The sequence below is a fragment of the Pollachius pollachius genome (genome assembly GCF_949987615.1).
Source record: "Pollachius pollachius genome assembly, chromosome: 6".
In the NCBI taxonomy this organism is placed as follows: domain Eukaryota; kingdom Metazoa; phylum Chordata; class Actinopteri; order Gadiformes; family Gadidae; genus Pollachius; species Pollachius pollachius.
Window position 1 is genome coordinate 14,340,035 of NC_136939.1, and position 27,080 is coordinate 14,367,114.

Below are 27,080 nucleotides of genomic sequence, written 5' to 3' on the forward strand. Positions count from 1 at the left end.
TGCCAGTTACTTTTATCCATAAAGTAATCAATTACTTTAATCCATAAAGTAATCAGTTACTTTGATGTGGCTTTATTAAAACTTAATTTATTAAAACGTAATACTGTTTTAGAGAAATCACAGATGGAATCCCAGTCAGTGAGAGAGAATATCTGCATTACAGTTTAGCACCTCCGTTGAGATTACGTTTACCAAGTATTATTGTTTTTTTACCGCCACCACATTTCAAACAAGTGCTGCTATGTGATTTGTATGCACCGTAATCTATAAACAGTGGCACACAATCACACACTCGCTGGAATAACCATTTACAGAAGAAAACGCAAAAAAACAGTTGCAGTAAATTACCAATTTAAATGAGAATTGTTGAATTCATGACCGGTATCTGAACAGGAGAAACATGTTTTACTTATTTGCGCAACATTTCTCAAATTCAACTTACATTTCTTTTTTTAAAGAATAGCTTTCCCCTGCCAAGTAGCCAGTACAAGAAAATCAAAAACACCCTCTTTGCACAGGATCATGGAGTGGAGACATTGAGCTGCTCACCTAGTGGCCCTTATCCCGCTCTCACAATCAATCCCACCTAGCCTGCGTGGACGCACGCAAATACACACACATCTTTCTATATATATTCATCTTCCTCCGCTCGCCGGCCTGTAACAATTCCCTCATTAAAAGATAAACATCTTAACGGCCGCTCTCAACTTTGGGGGGATACGGTATCTAATTCTGATCTGCCGCAATAAATAAGAGGATGAGTGACGGGGTGGGGGAACAGAGAGGTGCAGGAAGGGGGACAGAGACAGGAATACCACTGGAGTGAGAGTTATGTCCCTTCGACTGCTAAGGGGGTGGGAGGGTGATGAGATTATCCTCGCTTGGCTCGACGATGGATGCACCGATCAGATCGATGAGTGGAAGAGAGGTCTTGGCCTATCACGGCGTTCGGGGTCACGGCACTGTCCAATCACAAGAGCATGGTGACGGGTTTCTCCAGGAACTTGCGGAACTCTGCGAGCCACTGGGCGCCGACGGCGCCATCGACCACGCGGTGGTCGCAGCTCAGCGTCACGGCCATCATGTTGGCCACGTCAAACCTGCGCACACACACGCAGACACTTTATTTCATCTGCTCCTATTAGAGCCATTGCAACTGTTATTACATTTTTAAGTACTTTTATATCACCGCAACCTTTAACATCCTTCATCTTACTTTACAGAATACAGTTCAAACGTTAGATAATTCGACTGAACAAAACCAGAATGCAAGAAGTGGATATCCTTATCTAGAGTTCAAATGTATCAGTAAGGGCCACTCTGGCTACTCAAGCCAAAACCATAAGCTACAATAAACCTCAGTCAACTTCAACCGCCAAGCAGCAGTCAACAGTACGAGTGACGTCGCTAGCGTGAGCCCTGCAACCACGCATCCCTTTTCCTCGGGTCACAACGGCAGTGATCTACTGACCCTTTCTCATTGTCGGCAGGGAGCAGGCGCTTCTCGGCCCCGCCCACGGCCAGGATGCAGGCCTGAGGAGGGTTGATGATGGCAGAGAAGTTCTTGACCCCAAACATCCCCAGGTTGGAGATGGTGAAGGTTCCTCCCTGGAGAGTGGGAGAGAGACAGAGGGTCGTTCTAGGGCCGAGTTCCATGATGACTACTATCCAGATCATTACCTCATTCCTCTACAATATTTGTACACTAGTACTTTTTAGGTTACATTTTTGAGCTGCTATTGCGATGTTGGGAAGAGGTAAGAGATGGAGGGTAGAGGTGGTGAAAAAGAGAGAGAAACACGCATGCGCACGAACAGACCACAGAGTGAAGTTTAGACATTTCAAGGCTCAAGGTACAAGGTATCTTTATTATCCCCGAGGGGCAATTTGATGCACAGCCGGCAGTGAAAAAGAAACAGCAAGATTATGGCTCAAGGGCACTTCCAAGATTATTTCCCCCTGGGAATCAAACCGACAACCCTGTGTTTGCCAGACGCCCTGCCCAGCGTTAACATCCTCCTCGATACACTGTGTGACGACTCGTGTGATTGTGATTGTAGGAACTAGAAGCGAACGCGGACCGCCACGCGTGTGTGTATGTGCCAGACGCAGGTCATACCTGGAACTCGTGCGGCTGCAGCTTGCCGTCCCGCGCCTTGGCGGCGAGGGCGGAGACGTCGGAGCAGATGGTGGCCAGCCCCTTGGTGTGGGCGTTGAACACGATGGGCGTGATCAGACCGTTGGGAGTGCTCACCGCCACGCTCACGTCCACCACATGGTTCCTTCACACACACAATGAAGAGACAAGGGTTTTAGCGCACCGGGCACACTTTAACTGGGAACTATACACCGTCTGCTGGTGAGGAGGCATCAGTATACCTGCTCCTTTATGAGCAGGTAGGGGAGCGTCTGCTCGAGGTCTAAAGAAATGAGCAGACGCTCTTACAAAGCAAATTCATGAAGCTCAGATTCATGAAGCTCAGATACATGGGGTTCAGGAGTGTGTGTGTGTTCGAGAGAGTGAGAGTGAGAGTGAGAGTGAGAGTGAGAGAGAGAGAGAGTGAGTGAGTGAGTGAGTGAGTGAGTGAGTGAGTGAGTGAGTGAGTGAGTGAGTGAGTGAGTGAGTGAGTGAGAGAGAGAGAGAGAGAGTGTGAGTGAGTGAGTGAGTGAGTGAGTGAGTGAGTGAGTGAGTGAGTGAGTGAGTGAGTGAGTGAGTGAGAGAGTGAGAGAGAGAGAGAGAGAGAGAGAGAGAGAGAGAGAGAGAGAGAGAGAGAGAGAGAGAGAGAGAGTGAGTGAGTGAGTGAGTGAGTGAGTGAGTGAGTGAGTGAGTGAGTGAGTGAGTGAGTGAGTGAGAGAGAGAGAGAGTGAGTGTGTGTGTGTGTGTGTGTACTGACTGGCGGATGACGCTGTCCATCCAGGAGGAGTTGGCCTCGGGGACCTTTAGGCAGGCCAGGGCGCTGGCCTTGATGATGAAGTCGTTGACGCTCAGCTTGATGTTCTGGGCCTTCACCTCCTGCAGAGAGAGCACCACCACATTCAGTCACCGCTGGACCACGTAGCTAGTCCAGGTAGCTAGTGCAGGTAGCTAGTGCAGGTAGCTAGTCCAGGAAGCTAGTGGAGGTAGCTAGTGCAGGTAGCTGGTCAAGGTAGCTAGTGCAGGTAGCTAGTCCAGGAAGCTAGTGCAGGTAGCTAGTGCAGGTAGCTAGTGCAGGTAGCTACCTAGTCCAGGTAGCTAGTCCAGGTAGCTAGTGCAGGTAACTACCTAGTCCAGGAAGCTAGTGCAGGTAGCTACCTAATCCTGGTAGCTAGTGCAGGTAGCTAGTCCAGGTAGCTAGCTGGCTGGCACATATAGTCTATCTGGTAAACTAGATAATTGATTCTCAGATGGCGGGTGGCAGAGCATAATTCCAGACCATAATCTTTAGAAAGAAGACAATGCATAAACTAATGTTTCAATAGTAATTCAGATTTCCTGGCTCACTATTTCATTGAGTGTAGCCCAAATTGTTATAGTATCTTGTTCACTCAAGGTTTTGAACAGTACAGTACAGTACGGTACTTAACAACTAACAGTACAAAATAGGTGGCATATTTAACAATGAATATTGTTAAATAAGTCGGTTTTTTTTATGTTGTGGCTTCATGACTAATGTCCCATCATATGGGTCCTTGAGGCTAGACCAGTGGAACTAGATGAACTCCTCTGATACTAACCATGATCCACCAGAGAAGTCAAATCTCTTACCTCAAATAAACCAGCTCGACACTAACCCTTTAAAACTGGAGGACTCTGAACGATAAAACTAACCTCACTGAGATACCTGGTCCACTGAACCCAAACACCTCTTAACTAACTGGGGCCTTCTGAAGGACCGGGATGGGTAGACTCACGGCGTTGAGCTCCTGTCTGAGCTCCAGCACGTGGTCCATGTTGACGTCCACAGACAGGTAGTAGTGGGGGATGGTCTGTTTGGACTGCATCAGCCGCTGGGCGATGACCTGCAAGCACAACAACCACAGCTGTGAACCAGGGACCCCCGTCATCATGTTTAGATCCATTTGATCTAACATGGACAACGTCTCCTAATTGGTCCCGCAGAACATGAGAGACGTCTCCTCATTGGTCCAGCAGTGAGTTATAATGTGATTAAGGTGTTTACATGACATTTTGTACATTGAGGTATCACGATGTTGTAATGGCATTGTGCTCACGGAATATATTCAACCACCTCATTCGGAACCAAAGTGTTTGTATGTTTGTGTGTGTTCATAATTCATCTGATCAAGACTGGTGTGTGCGTGCGACCGTGTGCGTGCGAGCCTGTGTGTGTCTGTGTGTGTGTGTGTGCGTGCGTGTGTGTCTTCCTACCCTGCGGACGTTGCTGATGGGGACGTCTGTGTAGGTCCCTGGGAGGGCCTCCTTGGCTTCACGGGGCATAGCAGCAGCAGTAGGGGCCGGGGAAGGATGCACAGCCACCTTCTGCCATACAGCAGTAGCACGTTAGCATGTGACCACAGTAACATGGTACATGATAGCACAGACACAACATGATTGCATTATCATCACCATAATTGCATGATCATCATCGTGATTGCGTTACATGTAATAATCCTATGTAGCATTCGCACAATTAGTATAGTAGCATTGTAATGCTAAAATGATACTTACATGATACTGCTCATGTTACCTGTAAGTTATCACCTTATGATGTCTCAAATAATTACCAATCACAGTACTGATGGTTTTAGGAAGACATTACAATGATACATTTCTAGACTAAGACGTACAACAACCAATAGAATATTATCGAAAAAATATGTTTCAGAAAGACAGATGCATGCTGGGAGATGTGCAGGTGACTTACGGGGACAACCTTGGTAGGGACAAACGTCTCAATGTCTGTCCTAGTGATGCGTCCGTCTGGGCCGGAACCTGAACAGCAGAGAGCACAAAATCAACCGCAGGGAACCAGAGGAGAACGTTTAATACTGAAACGGCTTCTGAAAAGACATTGAATGTTTTTTGTAGCTGACAAACGATTACCTGATAGCCACAAGAGGAACCGTAAACTCAGACGTAATTTATTTGTATTTTATTAACTTGATCAACTGCATCTTCATCATCCTCATCATCATCATCAAAGGCTATCAATAAACCTGTTCAAGTTCAATGAGGGATCATCCCATTTTATGAGGCACGAGTTGTGTATGGCTGTTGGTTCTGCAACAGGAATGGTTGACTGCAGCGTCTGGGTGCTCATCCAGGTACGCATGGCCTCTGAGTGCGGGGCTGTGCCGGTACTCACCGCTGACCTGGGCCAGGTCAATGCCTTTGTCGGAGGCCAACTTCCTAGCCAGGGGGCTGGCAAACACGCGGCCTTTCCGGCTACCGAGGGGGGCGGCCGCGGGGGTGGCGTCTGGGGCCTGGGAGGGGGAGGGAGCAGCAGCCTGGAGACCGAGGGACGGACACACACACACACACACACACACACACACACACACACACACACACACACAGTTGTCATATGGGAATAAACCAGTACTAGCATCTTCTCAGAGTGTTCATGTCCTTAGTGTGGGAAAATATAGGAATGGGAACATTCAGACAAACTGCATACTCAAGGATTCATTTTTGATTAAGCAACCTGCAGTTGTCCTTTATTCCAGTGACAATGACCATGTCCAAAATAACTAATTGTTTGTTCATACTCAGCCTACAGAAATAATGATTGAGAGTGATTAAATCACTAGCAATAATTGATTATTCATAGTAAATGCTCCTATTTCTCCCATTAGACATGAACGCAGCAACACATTATTGCTACCTAGTAACTACTAACTAACCTCCCTTTGAATCTCCTTGTGTAGGCGTGTTAATTTACATCTGTGTATATCCATCTTTACAAGTGTGTGTACGTTGAGTGTGTATGTCATCGGTGTGTGCTTGTCGGAGTGCAATGAAGTATGTACATCGGACTGTTTATCGACTGTGTGTATGTGCGTGCGTGTGCGTGTGCGCGTGCGTGGGTGCTTGTGTCTCACCGGCGCCGGAGGGGGAGGGGCCGTGGCGCCGTCGGCCACGCCCGTCTCCACGTAGTCCTTGAAGGCGGCGATGTCGCTCTCCTTCTCCACGATGATGCAGAGGGGCGTGCCCAGCGGGACGTCACGCGTTCCCTCGGCGACGATGACCTTGGCCAGGTAGCCCTCCTCTTGCACCTCGAAGCCTTCGCGTCAAAACACACACATTTAGTCACTGATCAAGTTAAGTTACTTCAACTTTTTCGATCGCCTTTCGTCTGATGGTGATTTACCACAGGGGACGACGGGCAATGTTTCTGGGGGTAGCTTGTAATAAATAATGGATATCCAGGCAAAGACTTCCCCTCCAGCCAAACACTATTTCGCCGAATCTATGTTGCTCTCCTGTTTACCTGGAAGCAACTTATGCCCGCTCAAATATGATTGGTCGATAGTACCAAACACCAATACCGCCTCCGATACCAATATGGTGTCCTGTTGCATACACATTCTGCATTCATATGCTTATATCTGTTTGTTTATAGAGATTAACCTTGTACAATCGGCGCGTTATGGCAGCCATTGCAATCCTAACCATCGCAGAAAGGCGGGATTCCTCTTTCTGCATTCCTTCTTAAGGTTTCTTCCTTGATCATTACGGGTTATTCCATGCTCTTTTTGGGCTAGGGTGGGCAGATGTGCCCTATGAAACTGTAACTGTGGTAAAGGGCTGAAAAGGATATGCCTGTTTTGTCATGTGGTCTTTTGACAAAAACACAAGCAACAAGATGGCGTGAAAATAATAGGTCTTATTGTATGGAGTAAGGATTCAAGAATGTGGAGATCACCAGCTGACATGATCAATGCTCTCTGCCAGCAAATGTGTGACTATATGGACACATTGCATTGTTCTTATTTATTTATTATCTCCTCTAGTCTGACCCACCTTGCTCTCATCACATGTGGTTATAACCTTACACAAAGCATATACCTTACTGTGGAATCGGTACTCTATAAATAAATACTCTATATATAAATTCTATCTCTATAAATCCTTTTTATCTTCAGGATGATCTAGGAAGACTTATTCCTTAAGAAGGATTTTATCTTGCATGTGTCTTTTAAATCACGTCTACTCAACGCTTGATGAGGGCCGGACTGAAATAATATTTCTCAGTGAAACCAACATTCAGTGTTGGAGGCCGGGGGTCAGTGCTAGAGGCCGGGGGTCAGTGCTAGAGGCCGGGGGTCAGTGTTGGAGGCTGGGGGTCAGTGTTGGAGGCCGGGGGTCAGTTCTAGAGGCCGGGGCCTTACCGATGGTGGCCTTGTCCGTCTCGATCTCCGCCAGCAGGTCTCCTTCGCTCAGCTTCTCCCCCACCTTCTTCTCCCAGCGCTGCACCGTGCCCACGGTCATGGTGGGCGAGAGGGCCGGCAGCTGGATCTGAAACCCACACAGACACTCACGTGTAAATTCTCTACGATTTGGGACAAATAGCTTCAATATGATCTGTTCCAGGCTGCGGCTGGTGAACGATTATTGTGGGGGTTTGCGACTGCAGTTCACCATGATGGTCTTAAGAGTTACGCTCTGAAGACCTCCAAACTAATATAATCGAGTAGAAGCCTTTTTTTTTTTTATCTATGTATAATTAAGTATATTTATTTTATTCATTTAAACAGCTGGATACAAATTTGTACATTATTTCAGCTTTGAAATTTTCCCATTTTAACATTTTGTGATTTTTTTAAGGGGATATTTTTTAGCTCTCAGTTACAAAGTGTTTTTTTGGAGAGAAAGGGCGAATAATTGTTTATTTGGCCATCATGTTTCAAACTAAAAAATAATCGTTTGAATAATTGTGATTTCAATATTAACCCAAATAATCGTGATTATGATTTTCTTTCATTAAAGAGCAGCCCTTGGTTATGCTGCTGATGGCGCTGTTTGTGATGGTGATGGTGGTGATGGTGGTGGTGATGGTAGTGATTGTAAGGGTTGCTATGTTTGTCTGGGCTGACCTTGAGGTGAGTGGGGTAGGAGCTCCCTGGGGCGGCCACAGGAGCAGCAGCAGCAGGAGGAGAGGCTGCCGGTGAGGCAGACGCCCCGGATGCTGCAAGAGATTCCAACGTCACGTCCTTGAAGGCTGCGACCAGGTCCGGACTACCAGGGACATACACAGACAGATACACAAACACACACACACACAGTAGACATAAAATGTAAGTGTACGGTACAGCTACAAAAAAAGCTAAACGGCATATTCCAGCATTTTGAAAAACAACAATTGAACAGCAGCAGTAGAAACAGATTGGGTTGAGCAAGAAGAACAACAAGTGATTTTTGGACTTAATCACTGAGCCACTATGAACCCCCAGCATCTACCTTCCTTTAAATGGTCTCCAGATTTGTGGAAAAAATAACTGTGCTCTAGACAAAGGAAACAGAGAAAGGTTGACACAGGAAGCAGACAGATGTAGACACATGAAGCAGACACATGTAGACACAGGGAGCAGACAGATGTAGACACAGGAAGCAGACACATGTAGTCACAGGAAACAGAGAGCATAGTGTTTAAGTGAAGACCGTCTACTGACTTGTCGACGGTGATGCAGATGACGGCGCCGATGGTCACGTCTCTGGTTCCTTCCGGGACCAGGATCTTGGCCATATAACAATCCTCCAGAAGCTCAAAGCCCACCGTGGCTTTGTCCGTCTCCACCTACACATGGGACAGGAGGGTCAGTGGCCATACAGGGTCAGAGCCCCTACCCATCACCCTAGGAACACTAACCCCGGGTCTCCCCTAAAAGAGCTTGATGTCTTTGCGTTCAGCGCCACGTCAACCCCCCATTATAGGTGAGTTGTACATTCAATGTAGGGCTGGGAGATTAATCGGATTTCGATCTCGATTTTAGCGTCAAACTATCACAAAATTAACATGTTTTTTTTTTTTATGATTTTTAGAAAGTGCAGAACAGCTTGATAGATAGATTCTTGAAGGCGAAACCTCAAAGTTCTCAGTTACAAAGTTTTTTTGAGAGACATGCTGAATAACTGATTTCAATATTGACCAAATTAATCGTGAAAAAATATGTCACCATCCTTAATGAGTGAAAGTGGTGGGCTGCCGCTACTGTCACCATCGAGCATTGAAGCAGACAATTCTTTTTGTTGGAAGGAGGTGGCATCATGACAGCATTTCCAAGCCGAATGAGCTCCTCTTGAGTCATCTGATTTAGCAGGTTACAGCATTCTGTCTTCCAATCATGGGGTTACCGGTTTGAACCCCCACTCAGATAAAAAATGGTAAACAGTATGCTGTAAACACACTCACACACACACACGCACACACGCACACACACACACACACACACACAGTCTCTGTCTCTGTCTGTCTCTCTCGCTCACCTCGGCTATAAGGTCACCCTCGTTGATCTTCTCCCCCTCCTTCTTCTCCCAGCGAGCGATGGTTCCCGTCGCCATGGTGGGAGATAGAGCTGGCAGCTCCACCTGTCAGCCATACACAAACAAACAAGATGACGGAAGAGCAGGAGGGCGACAAGTAGGTTGTAGTGGCAAAGCTTTCTTCCAGCCAAAAAGTTACCCGGGCTCAATCCCTATTGTCAACAGCCTAACTTGTTGGCATTCTTGAGGAAGATGCACTAGCCCTTCCTAATGACATGTATTCAAATTGACTGTAATCAATTGATTTGGATAAAATAGTTCACAAAGTTATTAAATAAATATAACTGTTGATCGGATTCATAAGAGACATGGGTGCGGGTTTTACCGTAAATAGCTTCAATCGCAAGTGTCGGCGGACATGTGCAGAAAGAAAGACACAGTAACAACCTGTGCTTTTTGGCTGGGGTCTTTTTAATTGAGATGTCCCATTCGCATTTTAGCATACAGGCGAGACAAGTGCAGCGTTACTCACCAGGTAGACGAAACATCGTGACCGTCTATACCTGCGGTACAGCTCGGTTACGCCTATATTATGTGTATTTGGGGCATTTTAACTATACAACCTCAGCAGATCTGCTCCTTTCAGCACCAACGGTGTAAATGGAAAACTTGTCAACTAGCAATCTGTGATTGAAAAGCCTAAACGCCTCTACGGCAATTAGTGGTACGGCTCACGAACCCAATGTATATCACATCACTTGGTCCCCAGCACACATCTGCAAGATCAGTGTTACCTTGCTGCACCTCTGCTATAAGGTCATGCTGATAGGCTAATGTGGCTAACGTTGTGTATGTCTGGTCAATAGCTTTGTAACGAAGGGTACCTTCTGGTGTGGTGGTAAGCTATAGAACCGCTTGGTCTGACAGCCTGCGATTGGAGCATGCCGGAGGGCAGATGACATTGTATGGGAATAGACGACCCTCTTGGTGCAATGGTAGGCAGCCCGAGCGGTCCCTCCGGAGTGAAACCGTCTGGAGCGACAGCTCCCGGATCCAGAGCGCGTACTGAGCTCAGCCGGGCCCTGTAGGACACGGGGAGAGGGTAGCCCAGCGGTCGACCTGAGCCGCAGGATTAACCGGAACATCTCGTCGGAATGGAAATGCTACACTGATCTAGTAAATTATGTACGCGTTAACCTCAGGCATCAGAGTTAAGGTGCTACGTTGCTTCTGTCCCCTAAAACCGGCCGTGCCTCTCACTTTCTGATGACCTCCCAGTCCAAAACACAACGCTTTACGGTAGGTCTGTGTCCTACTGTGGGTTGCCAGATCTGACAGCCGGAAGCAATTCCCTGCGAGGTAACTATCGTATTTTACATTTTAGTTTTGCTATTTATGAATGACATCACATTTGGATATCACGTAACATAATACAATCAACTGTATTCTAATGAATTGTAATCATTAATTAAACACGTAGCTAGTAAATGCTAAGCTCAATAGTCAACTCTGGCAACGCATCCACCGTTTGTTGGAAAATGTCGTAAAAAATATTCTTGCTGCATTTAACGGTCATTGGGAAAAGTAGTCGACGGAACCTTCTCATCGATGAAACAAATCATCCTTTTATAAGAAAGATCTCGTTTATTTCACAACACTAAGTATTGCCAACATCTAATGTCGGAGGCACCATAGAGCCAGTATTCACACACGTTTAACAAGAAAGAAATCAAAAACGAAAAAAACATCTCAGCCGCAAATTGTAAATCTTATAGGCATTTATGGCATGTATGTGGCTTCCTCTATGCTAAAGACACATTTCTCCATTGTTGTAGGGGAAGGAAACATTTGACAACAAGTCAATCTTCAGAATGTTAAGTATGGGCTATGACCACTAGCATGTATATCTCCAGTGTAATCTATCTACCTGTTTGTTAGAAACAGACAGTTGTCACGGGATGTTCTTTTAACTGCATTATTGCATACATTGTGTGTGTGTACACCCACACACGCAGACACATACTGTATGTTAGAAACATGGCTCAGTGAGGCTTTGTGGTCATAATTGGGACCTACATGCAGTTGCACACAAAAAGTACATTAATATACATCATGTAAATCTCCTTAAACAACCCGATGAAGAAAAACGTAAAAGTACTTGACCAAAATATTTAAAATACAGCGAATTCAGTAAGCATTACATCCTCTGAGTCTCTATGCACACATCTTCTAGCTTTATCTTCACACATCTTCATATTCACACATCCAGCATCATTTACAATAAAGTAGTGTGTGTGTGCTTGTGTGAATGTCTAAGGCTACAATCAGCCTGATGTGAAACATTTCAAACAAACGATATCCTTACTCTATAGTTGAAAAAAGAAATCACTCTGAAGTCTTTCAATCAAGCGAAATACATTAAAATCTCTAGATCTGATAGGCTTCCGGGCCTTTTCTAGCATGCACACACACACACACAAACACACACACGCACACGCACACATCTTCATCAGGCAAGGTAAAACTAAATTCTACGTTCAAAGAAAAATTGAAATTCCCATCGGATAAGGAAAGATGGAGAACCAGTGGAATAACAATAAACCATCACGAGGAAGTGTAGGAAACACTTGGTTCTGCTACCTCATTGTGATGAAATATTCTCAACTTTTGAGAGGCTCGCTCATTAAGAAACCACTTCCCCTGTCCTTGGTCAAGCTGGTGGTAGAATACTGCAACAAAATACTACAGCAGGCAAGAACACAGAGACTCTACTCTTCAAAAACACACTCATCGATATCATCAATACAAACAACACAGTAGTATGACAGCTCCCCAGGGACCGTTGGAGGTTTCCAATGAACCCATTGTAATATGAGCTCCACTAAAGTATCAGAAGTCTAGTGTATGGCGTGTGGAGTGAGACCTAGAAGCTGACTCTAACACATGAACCACCAGACCATCAAAATAAGAACTAGTGGCACACCTCCTCCACAGCCTCACGTCTTCATGTGAATGTGGGAATGTTCAGCACAACGTATGTACCAAAGCCCTGAAACAATACACTAAATTAATCTTATAGGCTGTGGTCTGATCCTAATCTCACAAGGTCCACTCTGGAATGTACTGTATAGATGGGGGGGGGGTTAATCTCCTTGAATTCAATTAATTTGTGTTCAATAATATAGATCCTAAATTCTGATCACTAAAGACTTCTTGTAGTCCTGCCATACAGAACGGATTAGGCAACCTGAGTGTAGAGGACCACAGAGTACCATATTTTTCAGTAGATAAGGCACTAGGCTTAAGGTGTCTGTCTGTCCGTCCGTCTGTTCCTCCGTCAGTCAACACTTTTCGGTGAGCCTGAAGCTCACGAGCAGGGAGAGATGTCTTTTCCTGGTCCTCGTCTCTGCCCGGTTGGAGCGATGGGGTCCTCAAACCGAGCAGACTCTTCTCCTCCTGCTAGGAGGGTCTGTGAGGGGAGGGGGGGGGGGGGAAAGAGGACAGAAAGTGTCTGAGCACCAACATGTGGACAGTCTGTGATCGACTTGAATTTATATTAAAAAAATGATGTTTAAAAAGATGGAGAGAGAGAGTGAGAGGATGGAAGAGAAGGAGGGAGGGAGACAGTAGGAGTGTGGTCCTACCTGTCTTCACCGTGGTCCTCTTCCACCCAGGCTACAATCTTCCCTTCCCAGCCCGGAACTACGGCTCCATCTAGGAACAGCTGAACCACGACGACAGCAGACAGACACACATCTTTGTTATCATTCTGTATGCAGCCTTCATACACAGCAAATCTTCTCATCATAATTCAACCGCACCGCAAGGAACAACTAATTATATCTCAGTGGCCGCCCGCTCCCCCCGCCTACCTCCTCTTTGACGGTGCCAAACTCGGGGTCCAGGGCCTTGAAGTGGTACCTGAGGTTCCCCTTGCAGTCCACCGCCTGCTTCACATCCTTCAGTGTCACCTCCCCCAGCCTGCACACATCCACCTCATGTGAGACAATATCCTATCACTATTATAGCTCAATACATTAATAACATACAGACCGACCGATAACCAGGGAGACAGCCACTAACCTCTTCGGGATGTGGACCATGGAGGGCGTGGGGGAGTGCTTGGTGAAGTAAAGGACTTTAGTGGAGGAGGAGCCACTGAAGGAGTGGCTGATCTCTGAGTAAAGGAGGGCAAGAGCTGTTTAGCAAAAACACCACCATGACCTGTGTGTGTGTGTGTGTGTGTCAGCAAGAGGGAGGTCTTACTGGTGGGCCAGGGGTCCTGATCTGGGCTGGTGGTTCTGTGCCTTGGGGACTTGCTCCTCCCCTGCAGTCAAAGACAAGACAACGCTCTGTAGAACATTATTCACCTCAGGGACATACTGGGAGAACGAATCGTAGTCCTTCTCCGAGAGCTACCCAACATAATGTGTGTGTTTGCACCTTGTGGTTGTGTGAGTGTGTGTGTGTGTGTGTGCGTTTGTGTGTTTGGTTACACCGCCTTTGGTCGGTTTATGAGGGAGGAGACCCACTGCTCCATTGTGTGTGTGTGTGTATGTGTGTGTGTGTGTGTCTACCTCCTCTAGCTGTGTGTGTGTGCTTGTGTGTGTGTCTGTGTGTGTGTACCTGCTCTATGCGTGTGTGTGTGTGTGTGTGTGCGTGCATGCGTGCGTGTGTGTGTGTGTGTACCTGCTGGGTGTGAGACAGCCGGTCTATCAGTGAGGAGACCCCCTGCTCCAGGGTGTCCAGAGTGTGGTGTTGGGGGTCCTGGTCCCTGAAGCTGTTCCTCAGGCTCCTCACCGCGTCCCGGACCAGCTGCAGCTCCTCCGCCTGCTGGCAGGGGGGCGGTGAACACACACCCCGCTCAGGAACACGTGGAGAGGGGCCGGGGCGCAACACGCTAGGGTGCTTACCACGCAGGCTAACAGGCCTTGTTTTGAGCACAGCTTCTATCTGTCATGCCTATCCCTCTCTCTCTCTCTCTCTTTCAACCCTGTCTGGCTTCACTGTACTGTCAATAAAGCTCATCAATATATATATATAAAAACAAAATACATGGCCATACCAGAGCTTACATGTTAAGCTCTTAAAGTGTTACAGGTTAGGAGCGCCAGTGTGCATGGTTTCAATAAGGTTTAGTGTGTTTCTATGTATTATATGAACATATATTTGGATGGCAAATTATGGCTTTTGGATGTTGCAAGATGTGGCCGAAAAGTATCAATGCATTAAAGGGAAAGGGTAAAGGTGGCTCCATACTAGTTACTCACCCCTGACCAAGAAGAAGATGGACTTCCTGTCTGACAGTAGCCATTGTTGTCTGAGTCGGTAGAAATCTGTGAACATATCAGAATACTACAAAGTCAGCCAGACTGTCTCAAGTCAGGAATAACAAACCTAGGCCCATTTTCTCTCTGCTCAGACTATTCTTTCATATGACCTGCAGGTTGTCCTGTCTCCTCAGACTCTGCAGAACGCTGGTCTTGTGCTCCAACTCTCTCTGCAGCTCACCCTGTTGGACACACACACGCCCACAAATAAAGAAATTGGATTTGATACATAGAGTAACTTAATTAGATGCATCTTTGATTAAAGCATCTTTTAGCATAACGGTTCAGTTTCTAATCCTAATACTCCAATACAAACATACATGCTGCTTTTGGCTCTCTTCCAGTTTTTGCTTGTGCTGTTGCAATAATCTGTCCTTCTGCCCCGCCTCCTTCTGCAAGCAGCCAATCAGGATGAAGAGAGAGAGGGACATATTAAAGACATATTTAATATTGGCATTTAAAATGGACTCTACTACCAGTACTACTCAAAGAAACCATGGCTTACCTTGCATTCGCTCCACAGTCTGGTGCATTCTTCTAGTTTCCACTGAAGCTCCGCCTACAACACACACACACACACACACACACACACACACACACGCAAATATATAAATATCTGTAATTATCAAGTATTTTTGCCAGAGCATAGTATTGAATATTGTGAAAAACGGCATTGGCTAAGGTATCTCAGCATGTCCATGAGTCTTACGTTCTGATTGACCAGCTCCTCCCTTGCCATGCCAGACCTGAGCACTTCCTGTTTCATCTGCAGGATGGACGCTTCCTGGACACACAACCTCTGCTGCTGGGCCTCCTGGGGGACAGACGGAGAGACGAGGAGACAGACACACAGACGGTAAGACAGACTAAGACATAAACAGAGTATACTATAGCATAGAATGTCTCTGTACAGAGTAGTACAGAGTAAACGGTATAGAATACAGAATACAGGTATGCCACTATGCAGTAGGCTACAGGTTCATACAGTATTCATGGGGCTGCTGTGTTAATGGTAAACACGCATTGATGCGCAATCCGGTCTTAAAGGTAAACACGCACAGATGCGTGATCCGGTCTGAATGGGTTAAAGGAGAAGTACCCCCCCCCCCTTTGGTCAAGATAAATTCTGCATAGAGTGTCAAAAAATGTGATCCGAGCAGTCGTATCCTTTGTAAAGGTTTTAGAAAAGTCTGACGTGCTGTGTTCCATGTGAGCAAGTGCGGGTGGCATTGCATAAGATTGTACCCACATCACACTCGCTCAAGCTAGGGTGCACAGCCAATATAAAACTATCACTCTTGGAAAGTCTTTAAGATGGTAGTAGCAGATTTCACACAGAATGTATACTGTTGAACAACTTTAATATAATTTAGTCAAAACTAACACAGAAACAAGCAGCTCAAGCAGGGTTTTCAACTGAAAGTTTTTTTGTAACTTATTCAAACAAATTCTGATTGGCTGCTGTAGTGTACTTCTTCTTACCTTCACTCCTTGCAAGTTCCTCATCTCCTGCTTACAGCAGAGTAGCTCCCTCTAGAACCACCAGAACAAAACCATGAAAGAACAGCACCATCAAATAGACAACACCGGTAAACAGACAATAGCCACGAAACAAGCACATTTCTCCCGACAATGCCATCCAACAAACACCATGAATCATTAATCTCAGAGTCCGTCTTAAAAGCTAGAGCAGGAAGACTTTTTCAGTGTCCTGTGCTCCAAAAAACAACCAATTGGAATCCCAGTAACAAGACGGTTTGCATGTGAATGTAATATAAATGTAACATAGATAAATGTAATTGTACATGCAGATTAAAGAAGTGACTGACCTTAAGTACACGAGCCTCCTCCATGCTTTGGTCCAATCGACTGCGAACCACCACCTGGGTTAGAGAGAGAAGTGAGACAGAAGGGAGGGAGAAGGATGCAGAGAAGGAGAGGAGACTAAATGTGTGTGAGAACCGCACTGGAATAAAGGACTCAAACGAAAACTGATATCTACGTTGGCAATAACACACACATAGTATCACACACACACACACACACACACACACACACACACACACACACTAACACACACACAAACAGGTGAAAGAAGCTACAAAGGTAATGTGATCTACGTTGAAAACAAAGAGCTGGTCAAACCTGGCAGGAGGGAGGGAGAGAGAGGGAAAGAGGGAAAGAGAGGGAGAGAGCGATGGAGAGAGAGAGAGAGACAGTGAGGACAAGAGAGAAAGAAAGAGAGAGAAAGAGAGAGTGGGAGGAAGAGTAGACAAGGAAGAGGGGGAGATGGAAAGAGTCAAGTCGATTTTTAGAACCAATTTTGTTTGTATAGCCCTTAATAACAGTTACATTCTCAAAGGACTTTGAGAGAAGGGAAGATAGGGAGAGAGAGAGTAGGAGCAAGGGAGAGAGAGAAAGAGAGGGAGAGAGAGAGAGAGAGATTGAGAGAGTGAGCAAAGGAGAGCAAGGGAGATGGAGGGATCAGTGATGGAATATGTCATGTGAAGGATAGAAACCAATAAGGTCATGTGAATAGGGTTAGGATAGGAACAGACAAGGAGGATTTGAAGGAGAGATTGTCTCTACCAGTTGTTGTGCATCGTCTTCCTCCAGCTGCAGTGTTGTCTGCTCCTCTTCCTCAGGCAGCGCCCCATTCAGCAACAGAGCCTGCAGAACCACACCATCATACTATTATTATAGTCCACCAAAACACTCTTTAATACACTATCACAGCCCAAGACTCTTGAGTCTGAAGATTCTAACATAGTCCACCTTCACATTCTAATCTGGTCAGTTTTAAGACTAACAAAATCCACCATAAGACTCCAACAAAGTCCACTCTAAGAATCTAACAAAGTCCACCTTAAGATTCTGACATAGTCTATCTTAAGACTCTAACATAGTACACCTTAAGACTAACACAGTCACCCTTAAGACTCTAACAAAGTCCACCTTAAGAATGTGATATAGTCCACCTTAACATTCTACCAAAGATATTGCATTAGCAGCTCACAGCCAAGAATGTTCCTTCATTGTAAACAACGTACTTATACATACCAGTATGTACCTGTGTCAAGTAGTCATTATATTCCAGCCTAAAACTGACCTGGAGAGCAGACACCATTTTACGAGCCTCTTCCATCTCTTTCTCCAACGATTCTCCCACAGCCTCATCCCAAGTTGTCTTCCCTCCAGTACTAAACAACTGAACTGCACACACACACAAACGCACGCACACATACACAATTTAAATTAAATTACATGAATTAACAAATTACACAGCATACTGGCTTGCGATTGGACAGTCACTCACCACTGTCCTGCTGAGATTGGCTGTCCTGTGTGTGTTTCACATCGGATTGGTTGGTGTCTGGAGCTCGTGGGGAGGCGAGGGGACTGATTGAGCTGAGGCTTCGAGTACCAAACACGGATTTGAAAGTTATAATCACAAACACTCAAAAATACAAACACAAATGCACACAAAAATGCATACACATCAACAGATGCCACACACACACAAACTCTCACTATCTTGGATTGTTACTAAAATGGTATGGTAATGTGGTTACAAAATCTAAAGAACTTCCCTTAACTAGTCTTATACAGATCAATACATCCCATTATACATACATACATACATACATACATACATACATACATACATACATACATAAATTTCCAGTACATACACACATGCAAACAAATACATACACAAACTCGAGCATAAAACACATACACACACGTAGACACAGATACACACACAACCTTAGCTTACCATTTAATCTGCATTCCTCCCATAGTGAGTTACATTTGACTAAATTCCTCATGTAACTGCCATTCAAATTCCAGCCTACATCTCTCTATGTCTTTGTGTCTCAGTCTGTCTCTTTTTCTGTGTGTGTGTGTGTGTGTGCATTTCTCTCTCTCTCTCTCTCTCTCTCTCTCTCTCTCTCTCTCTCTCTCTCTCTCTATGTCTCTCTCTATGTCTCTTTCGCTCTCTCTCATCAGCATCGAACAAACTCACAGCCCTGCCCCCTGCCACAGCTTCAAAGCCTCACAATGACAACAATGATAGCTGACCTCGCCATGCATCTTTCACCTAAAAATAAAAAATCATCTGCAGCCTACCCACAGCCTTTTTGGATAATTTGCCGTACGTTCACTCATACTCACACACGCACACAAACACACGCTCTCACAGAAACGCACACACAGATCCATGCACACGCATATGGTCATAAAAACACACCCAAAAACAAGTGCGACATGTGACCCCACAAGGAATAAAGGGGCTTCTTCTTTTATTTACTGCCCTGAAGTCTGTATCAAACATTGGCACCCTTTACACAGAGACACACACATAGACTGGATTTATCATGGTTTAGGGGTCTCAGTCACAAGCCTTGTCAGGCAGTGGAATAGAACACACACACACACCCTCAATACACATTCCAACACAAACACACACACAGACTCATGAACACAATCACAAACACACACACACAGAGTGCGGTCTGGTGTAGGGAGAATTTGGTTATGGGAGGAAACAGATAACCCATAATGTGTTCCATTTTCTCCATTTAGGCTTTGTTTATTAAACCGCAGGAGAGGACCATTAGGTGCCCCTGTTTGCATTCTGCCACGACAGGAAATCTGACCAGTATATGATATCAGATTCTTGTCCATTATTAGCTAACCAACAGCACCTATTGTAATGAGTCACATTCACAGGCCGCTTTCTGGGACAGGAGCACTGCTGTTCCACTAGAGGGTAGACCTTTCCTGTTTTCCCAGGTTAGAGAGACCACTATCATAACGCTAGCGTCAGACTGCAGCAGTCAGCTCTGCCTCACTGGAGCACCAGGGGGCAGTGGTGGAGAAGTGGGAGGAGTCAGAGAGATGAGGACCACTCCCCTACAGTGGATTGGCTCACCCATCAGATCGGAAGAGCAGGGGACCCCATAATTACAGTGTCTCAAACTTTATTGGTTAAACTTGAGTGGATACCAAATAAGAAATTGTGCGATCACATTTTATTTGCAGTTGCTTTTTGCAACTGTTGTTCATAATGTATTTTTATGTGGCTGTGTAAGCGAGTGTATATGTGTGTGTGTGCGTGTGTCTAACCACCTGCTTGGCTGAGTTGTATCCGGGTCCTCTGGAGCCCCCCTCTCGTACTGCTTGACGAGTGCACGCACACACACACTCCCCTCCTCATCCAGCCCGAAGCCACTGACACAAGAAACACACACATAATGCTTATTACGGCCACTCCCTCCTATAATCACACACGTTCAGAAAGAACTCCAGACCCAAGGAGCAGTACTTTGCTGGACTTTACGCCCTGCTCCAGGTGTGTTCGGGGGCGTCATACCTGCGCAGGTGTGAGTGCCGCACAGGCAGCGAGGCGTCATGTCTGGCGGACGCTAGAGCCGCGGCTGCCCCTTGCGCCAGGGCCACCGCCGAGTGAGGGTTGTGATTGGACAGAGCTCGCCTGGAGTTCCGCCCAGATCCGGACGCGGCCCTGTGATTGGCTGATGGTTTGAAGTGGGCAGCCAGTGCAAGAATTATCCTCATCAGAGACTTCAGGTTACCATCCACTATGTCTGCAGAAGGAGAATGTATACCAATAAGAACACAAAAGTGTCTGCCAAATGAATGAATGGTCAATAAAAGTGTATCCGCAGTTAACAAAGCTACTTTGAATGAGCTAACAGGAAGTGCCTGGTTTACACTTCCTGGAGAGGGTGCTTGCAGACGTGTAGTCTGCAAAGTGCTACAACTTGATACATAACTTGATACTACCTATTCCTTAATGTTGTGACATATTAACAAGAAGCAACGTAGCTTTTAACAACAATGACCACATTTTAAACCATTGGTTTGGGTTTTGCGGTTAGAAAGCAGAAGGGAAGGGGTCCTGTTAGCTCGCTACCTTTAGCGGATATGTGTGGCATGCGTATGTGCTTTGAGGAAATGAAGTGGAGGACGTGTTCGACATTGTTCCTGCTCTCCTCTTTGTCTCGCGGAGACGGATGTACTCCCTCCAGCACCTCCCCAGCTGCCAGGAGGAGAAGAAAGGAGGAGTCATGATAATAAATCCACAATAATATATTAATAGAAAAGGCTCAAGGGAACATGTGTCATCGATCACATTTTGAAAGCATCTTTGATTATGTGTGGGTGTGGGTGTGTGTGTGTGTGTGTTTGGGGGGGGGGGGGGGGGGGGGGGGGGAGAGAGAGAGAGAGAGATGGGTAAGTGAACTAACCGACTATCTCTATGAGATGTGACAGCACCACCCCATCCTGCAGATCGAGTCTGAGGTTACTAATGGGTTTCAGTCCCGGCTTCCTCTTCAGCTGAGAGTTGACCCAGGAAACGTACGCCGCAAGTTGATGCTGCAATGCATCGATCATAGTCACGCTCACAAGAATATGGAACATCAAAAACACAGACGGGCGATTTCACTGGACACCGCAAATAATTAATTCCCACAGGCGATCATTCATTGGCTCTGAGCTCCTTTGTCCTTTGTTCATCGGGTCACTGGCAACGGGACAGGGGATGACCTATATTGTCCCGTTAACTAAAACATTCTTATTTTTGTTCAGAGGGTTGAGATAATTGCAATCACAAGCCAGTCTAAACGTCCCGTAAATAAATAGCAGGACTTTATTTCGCACGCTTTTGTCTTGCTTACGGGAACTGATCTGTCAGGCGAACAGATCCTGCGCTACGTACAAAAGCACTATACTATACACAGCACACGTCAGTTTTGGAATGATACACACTCTGAATAAACAGAAACATTAACACTTTAATGTTATAACGGTTTGTAGAATTCCACTGTTGAGATCAATAACGATACCGTTAATTACAAGGATGGACGCGTTAAATATACCGTTAGCTTTTCTATTCACAATTCCCAGCCATTGCGGTTCGTTGACTTAGTCTACTGATATGTGAAACGTTCATTAAGACATTAGTAAGCCTTGCAAAATACGTTTATATTGCATCCATAAGACCATGCGTCCTTTTAGGCTGAACTGAAGTTAGTAACGTTACATCTTGCGACCAATGTTTTTTTTGGCGTAGCGTCAACGTTTTTCATCGTTGACTCCGGCTGATTGAAGAACGCTCGCCGTCTTTAGTTTCTAGAAACACATTGAATGTGAAGGCATACAGGCTTAGCTGTCAATGGAAAACGTCCGTACGTTAGTAAGTGAGTGAGTTCGTCAACGTGAACTTACCTCGTTAAAACCCCCATGAAGAACGTCCTCCAGTGAGCTCCCCTTTGACAGCGAGGCGATCATGCTTTTAGCCCGACGTCCCTTTCACTTGCTGCCGCACAAACTGTCCCGCAGGAGCCGGTGCATCGCCCCCGGTGCCTCGAGCTAACAGTGCGTTTAGGAGAACGTCAACAAACAAGGGAACGCGACCGGGGACGGCTGAGGCATGGGATGGGTGGGCAGACTCTGGTTACTACGGGATACCACATGATGCAAACACACCACTTCCAGCATCCCGTTCACAACTTCACAATAAAAGTCGCTGAGCTAAACCGACCAACCTGGTGTTTCCCTCCCAAAGCCAACACGTGCACGCACGCACAAGAAGAAAAGTAATTAAACGAACCATATGATGATGCTTTGGTGTATTTATATTAGATTACTTCTTGGCTGGTTGAAATTGAGTTATACATGGCCTCATTTCGGCAATAAATTTAATTTCATGGTGCCTTTTTTTGGTCATGTGGTTTAATTGGAAATGCAGTTGTACCAGAACTTCATTGAACAGAGGACTATAAGGAGCACTGTTGGATTACTTTAAATAACCAATCTACATATAGGCCTATGGCTTTTCTTAGATTTAATTGTGTGCCAAGGTTCATTTCAAACTGACCTAGATGTTAATAATAATCATGCACTGCAATTCTAAGTTGGCAGTTGAGGGGAAGCATGAATAGTTTAAGGGCCTGGTAGTGCAACACTATAGGTATGCCATGGTCATTCAAAGAAGTAGCCCTTAATTGAAAATGTGCTCCCCTAATTTAAATTATTGCTTTGACAGAATCTTGGTAAAATGCAATTGGGACTGGTTAGCAATCAAATGTTGATGGATGTTTTTCAATATTTGTAATTTTGCATTCATTTTCAAGCAAAATTAACTTGTGGTAAAATATTTTACCTGACAACAGATCTTGGAAAAAGTGTGGTATATATTTTTTATTTTCTGCTTGTGTATATATTTATATATATATATATAAATACAAAAATAAACCATCATATAAGATCGAGCTTGAACAAGCAAAGGGTGTTTGTGCTCGGCGGGCTTCAGGATCAGGGTATCAGGGTAGCCAGGATCCATTCAGTGAGCAGAGAGCTTTCTAGGATGGCTCCTCCACAGGGATCAAAACATCGCTCAAGGTCACTGACGTTCTCCAGAGAGACCTCAAATGGCACCTGGAACAAAACACAAATCAGCCTTGAGTGAACTCTGGCCGTACACTACACCCAACAGCAGGTCCTGCTTTAGTGTATCAAACACCTGGGTCAGAGGTCTGGGCCTGGGGCCTGGCCGGATCAGCGCCTGGATGGCCAGACAGCAGGCCAGCGTCCGCTCTTCCAGGACCTTTAAATGGAATAGATAATGTATATTGATAATGTAACTTCTGTTCATTTAGGTGTGTTCAAATTGATCATGGCCGATTTGTTGTCTTTTGGTCTCTTGGGCAGATCTGGTAAACGGTGGGTAAAAGTACTCTGATCGTGAATATTTTGACTAATATGAGTCGTGAATAACAAATTGATGTAATTTCAATCACAATGCAGATTGGCGACATGGTGTAAGAAAAAAAAAATCTGTTGAAATGCTTGCCAAACAACTTTATCAGAGTTTATTATAAAAAGCAAAGGCAATAAAGATTTAATAATAACAATCTATCGCCATGCTCCTTTTTATCTAGGACCAGTAGTTAAAACACATGGAAGAGGCATGCAGACGTTCGCCTCTGAAGTAGAAACTCAGGCTCCTATAGCTGATGCCACACAGACAGCAGCACGGTGGCTGATGGAGAGCTGGGGCCTGTTGACCTCGTGACACCAGAGGCTGTTGAGCCAGTGGGATGCCTCAGGGATTAAACACAATGGGTGAGCGCATTCCTCACTGGTGTCATGGACGGCCACCGACACACTAGACACACTTTCACTGTGGCTTGTTTAGTGCAAATATTCAACTTCTGAGAGTGAGAACCCAAAGCAGCTACAAAAAGCCTTTCACAGCACCCCAAAACAACCGTGTGTGTGTCCGTGCTAAAATAACATTAAAGCTATCTCCCAGTATTCATTTAAAGACCATATAAATACCGTCAGTGTACCCGTGATATCTAATATTTATTCTCAATCCTCTATAAACTAAGACAATGTTGTAAACATTTTGAATAACACATTAACATTGGTTTAATTGAACATCCATGCTCTCTCTCGCTCATTCTCTCTTTATTTCCCTATAATGGTCTCTGTATATGTATGTTATAGTACACACCTTTATGGTCTTGTCCCCTGTGGCTGCAGGGCTTGGGGAGGGTATGCTCGAAGTGCAGAGAGAGTCCTCTGCTGCAGACAGTCTGATGTCAGCCAACACACACACCTCACACAGCTCAGCATGCACTGCTCTCACCCTGACTCACGCACACACACACACACACAACCACACACCAAAATGTCAATTTGCAAGGCAGCATGATCTGAGAAGTCTGTCCACAGGAGAGCGAGTAGAGAAACAAGAGGGTTAGGGTTTGTTGTGTATTACCTATCCATTCTGATCTCATAGTGTCCACACTGCAACCCTAACACGCCATTGGCTGATCCTCCAGTGGCAGAAATGGGATGACTGTTATATCCATACAGTAGGATCACCTGAATATATGACACACACAGACATATCGGACCTACAGTATACACAAGCAAACAGGTGTGTGTGTGTGTGCGTGTGCGTGTGTGTGTGTGTTACCGTGTCCTGTGCTCCAAGACTGGGGGTGAGGCAGGGCTGATACCACTGCACACAGAGCTGAGGTCTGGGGGAGATGGACCACTTGTACACCTCCTCCTCCTCCTCTTCCTGGAGCATAGGGCCTCTGAAAGCTCTGCTCCGCTGGAACCAAATTAACCCTGGTGGTCACTAGACCATACTGCATGGTGGGAGTGAGGCCTGCAGCATGGTGTGTGTGTGCGTGCGTGCGTGCGTGTGTGTGTGTATGTGTGTGTGTGTGTGTGTGTTTGTGTGTGTGAATGCTGAAGCATGACGTGTGTGTGTGTGTGTGTGTGTGTGTGTGTGTGTGTGTGTGAGTATGCTACATGTAACTACCTGTGTGAGTGTAGGTTGCAGCATGTGTGTGTGTGTGCGTGTGCGTGCGTGTGTGTGTGTGTGTGCACCTGTGTGAGTGGAGCCTGCAGCATGATGTGTGAGGGGACAGGCTGTGGAGGGCAGCAGGTCTCTGTGTAGCGGCTACTGTGTTTACAGTAGAAGAAATGGAGCTGGGAGAGCCGTGCCGCTATGCTTACGTCTCCTGCTAATAACGCTATGCCTGCTGAACATATAAATACACAAACACACCCAAGAACACACACATAAACATAAACACAGCGGGCAGGATAGTCTAGGTTAGGGGGTCTGACTCCCAGCGAAGATTGTTCTGGGTTTGAACCCAGAACACATGCACATGCACACAAGGACGCACACACACACACACACACACACACACACACACACACACACACACACACACACACACACACACACACTTACTTGAGGTCGCATGCTGCAGGTTCAGCAGGTGTGTGTAATAACGAGCCAGGTGGGACCAGGTGAGTGCAGGGTGTGTGCTGCTGTCTTCTTTAAAGCTGCGCTCTGTCCCTGCATCCCTGGCCGACTGGGACACACCACCTACACACACACACACACACACACACACACACACACACACACACACTCAGTCTTGATCTAAACCACCAAGAGAGATCAGACTAGAGCCAGCCAGGTGTGTTACCACAGGAGTGGAGTAGGTCATTCCAGGCGAAGCCCGGGAGGGTGCTGAGCTCCTGGCTGGACAGTGCTCCTCCTCCTCCTCCTCCTCCTCCTCCTCCCTCCCTGTCCTCTGCAGCCGTGGAGCCACCCAGCTGACCAGTGCTCCTCATGGAGGACATCACCTGTCATCACACCCATCCTTAATCAGCCAGTGGGCTCCACGGAGCACAAGTTCCAGGATGACAGTAATGTTGGACATCGCTATGGTCTTGGTGTCTCATGACTCATCCGTTAACTATAGGAGCCATGTTCAGTTTCTATCATGTAGATGACCGTTGTGTGAATGTGTGATTGTGTGTGGTGTAATTTAATTGTGGTGTACGTGGTGAATATATAGGGTTTATGTGGGTTTGTGTGGTGTATTGTGGTGTATTGTGGTGTGTGCATGCATGTGTGTCTGTCTGTATAGAGTGTGTGTGGAAGCCGGGGGGGGGGGTGTACCATGTGGGCGGCTCGGAGGCAGACCCAGTAGGGCAGCAGGTGTTCTTCAGCAACCATCAGCCTGCTCTTCAGACCGGCCATCATGTTCCTCCAATGGGAACCCTGATAGGAGTGGATGTCATTAGTCAAGGCAAGGAAACTTTATTAGCACAGCCGTTTATCACAATGACAGTCTCAAAGGGATTCACAGGTTAATAGTCCAGTGCATCTCGTAACCCTAAACGTCGAAAAGGACGAGGTAAAAGCTTTCAAAATCTATGTGTCTGTTATTTCCACGTGCTATATTGTATTTGTGTTGTATGACAATGAATTACATATTCAAACACATACTTTATTTGGAGTTTGTCTGGGTGTTTTTGGAGGCAAGTTCTGCCAGTCCTGTAGGAAGAGGAACGCAACCTCCAGATAACACTGATGATGAACCCTGAAAAAACACACACACACACACACACACACACACACACACACTCACAGTTGTGAAACAAAATCCTATGCATTTAATTATCGGGGCCTTTTCACTTGAAAGCAGCATGCACACACACTGATATCACTACTGACTGTAGATTGTGGCTGTGTGTCATTGTAGTTTGGATACAGTCTACGAACGTCCTGGCCACCTCCTGTCTCTTGACCAGACCAAAGAACCTCAAACTGCACTCCACAATTCCTAGACACACACACACACACACGCACACACAAAACAAGCCAAATATACAAAAGGGTGAATGTGCATTTAACACTATCTTAGAACGTTGACTCAGGGTGCTGATGACCAACACAATGTTTAACTGTTTAA

At 45.8% G+C, this 27,080-nt stretch overlaps 3 protein-coding genes across 4 annotated transcripts in view; all 3 read right to left on the bottom strand.

Moving 5' to 3' along the window:
- Positions 1-15: 15 nt before the first annotated feature.
- dlat (dihydrolipoamide S-acetyltransferase (E2 component of pyruvate dehydrogenase complex)) lies at positions 16-10,716 on the bottom strand. Of its 2 annotated transcripts, none has more exons than XM_079738546.1 (14): positions 10,309-10,716; positions 9,428-9,529; positions 8,614-8,738; positions 8,038-8,179; positions 7,333-7,459; positions 6,043-6,224; positions 5,307-5,448; positions 4,866-4,933; positions 4,370-4,477; positions 3,892-3,999; positions 2,895-3,013; positions 2,120-2,282; positions 1,472-1,608; positions 16-1,100 (listed from the first exon to the last, which is right to left on the bottom strand). In XM_079738546.1, exons 1-14 carry the CDS (start codon positions 10,567-10,569, stop codon positions 971-973), a joined length of 1,914 nt encoding a protein of 637 aa, XP_079594672.1. In that variant the 5' UTR covers positions 10,570-10,716; the 3' UTR covers positions 16-970. The 2 variants fall into 2 exon arrangements, with proteins under 2 accessions (XP_079594672.1, XP_079594671.1); XM_079738545.1 differs by having other exon boundaries at positions 4,370-4,480.
- Positions 10,717-11,097: 381 nt separating this feature from the next.
- On the bottom strand, positions 11,098-22,217 carry LOC307077101 (dixin-like). The gene is made up of 21 exons (XM_079738384.1): positions 22,009-22,217; positions 21,027-21,156; positions 20,693-20,818; positions 20,132-20,363; positions 19,888-19,989; positions 18,071-18,168; positions 17,864-17,967; positions 17,344-17,424; positions 16,584-16,637; positions 16,237-16,287; positions 15,464-15,568; positions 15,260-15,313; positions 15,075-15,146; positions 14,865-14,936; positions 14,695-14,760; positions 14,114-14,254; positions 13,691-13,751; positions 13,508-13,601; positions 13,297-13,405; positions 13,069-13,148; positions 11,098-12,893 (listed from the first exon to the last, which is right to left on the bottom strand). The coding sequence occupies exons 1-21, from the start codon at positions 22,069-22,071 to the stop codon at positions 12,884-12,886; spliced, it is 1,905 nt and encodes a 634-aa protein (XP_079594510.1). The 5' UTR covers positions 22,072-22,217; the 3' UTR covers positions 11,098-12,883.
- Positions 22,218-23,097: 880 nt separating this feature from the next.
- The window catches only part of cfap54 (cilia and flagella associated 54), a gene marked incomplete at both ends in the record, with an annotated part of 27,849 nt that continues 23,866 nt past the window's right edge, over positions 23,098-27,080 (bottom strand). Inside the window, 11 exons of the mRNA XM_079739056.1 lie at positions 23,098-23,220; positions 23,306-23,389; positions 24,302-24,437; positions 24,569-24,675; positions 24,770-24,910; positions 25,192-25,346; positions 25,565-25,702; positions 25,806-25,965; positions 26,285-26,386; positions 26,615-26,708; positions 26,843-26,951. Coding sequence (XP_079595182.1) covers positions 23,098-23,220; positions 23,306-23,389; positions 24,302-24,437; positions 24,569-24,675; positions 24,770-24,910; positions 25,192-25,346; positions 25,565-25,702; positions 25,806-25,965; positions 26,285-26,386; positions 26,615-26,708; positions 26,843-26,951 — 1,349 coding nt within the window. The remainder of the gene's footprint in view (positions 23,221-23,305; positions 23,390-24,301; positions 24,438-24,568; positions 24,676-24,769; positions 24,911-25,191; positions 25,347-25,564; positions 25,703-25,805; positions 25,966-26,284; positions 26,387-26,614; positions 26,709-26,842; positions 26,952-27,080) is intronic.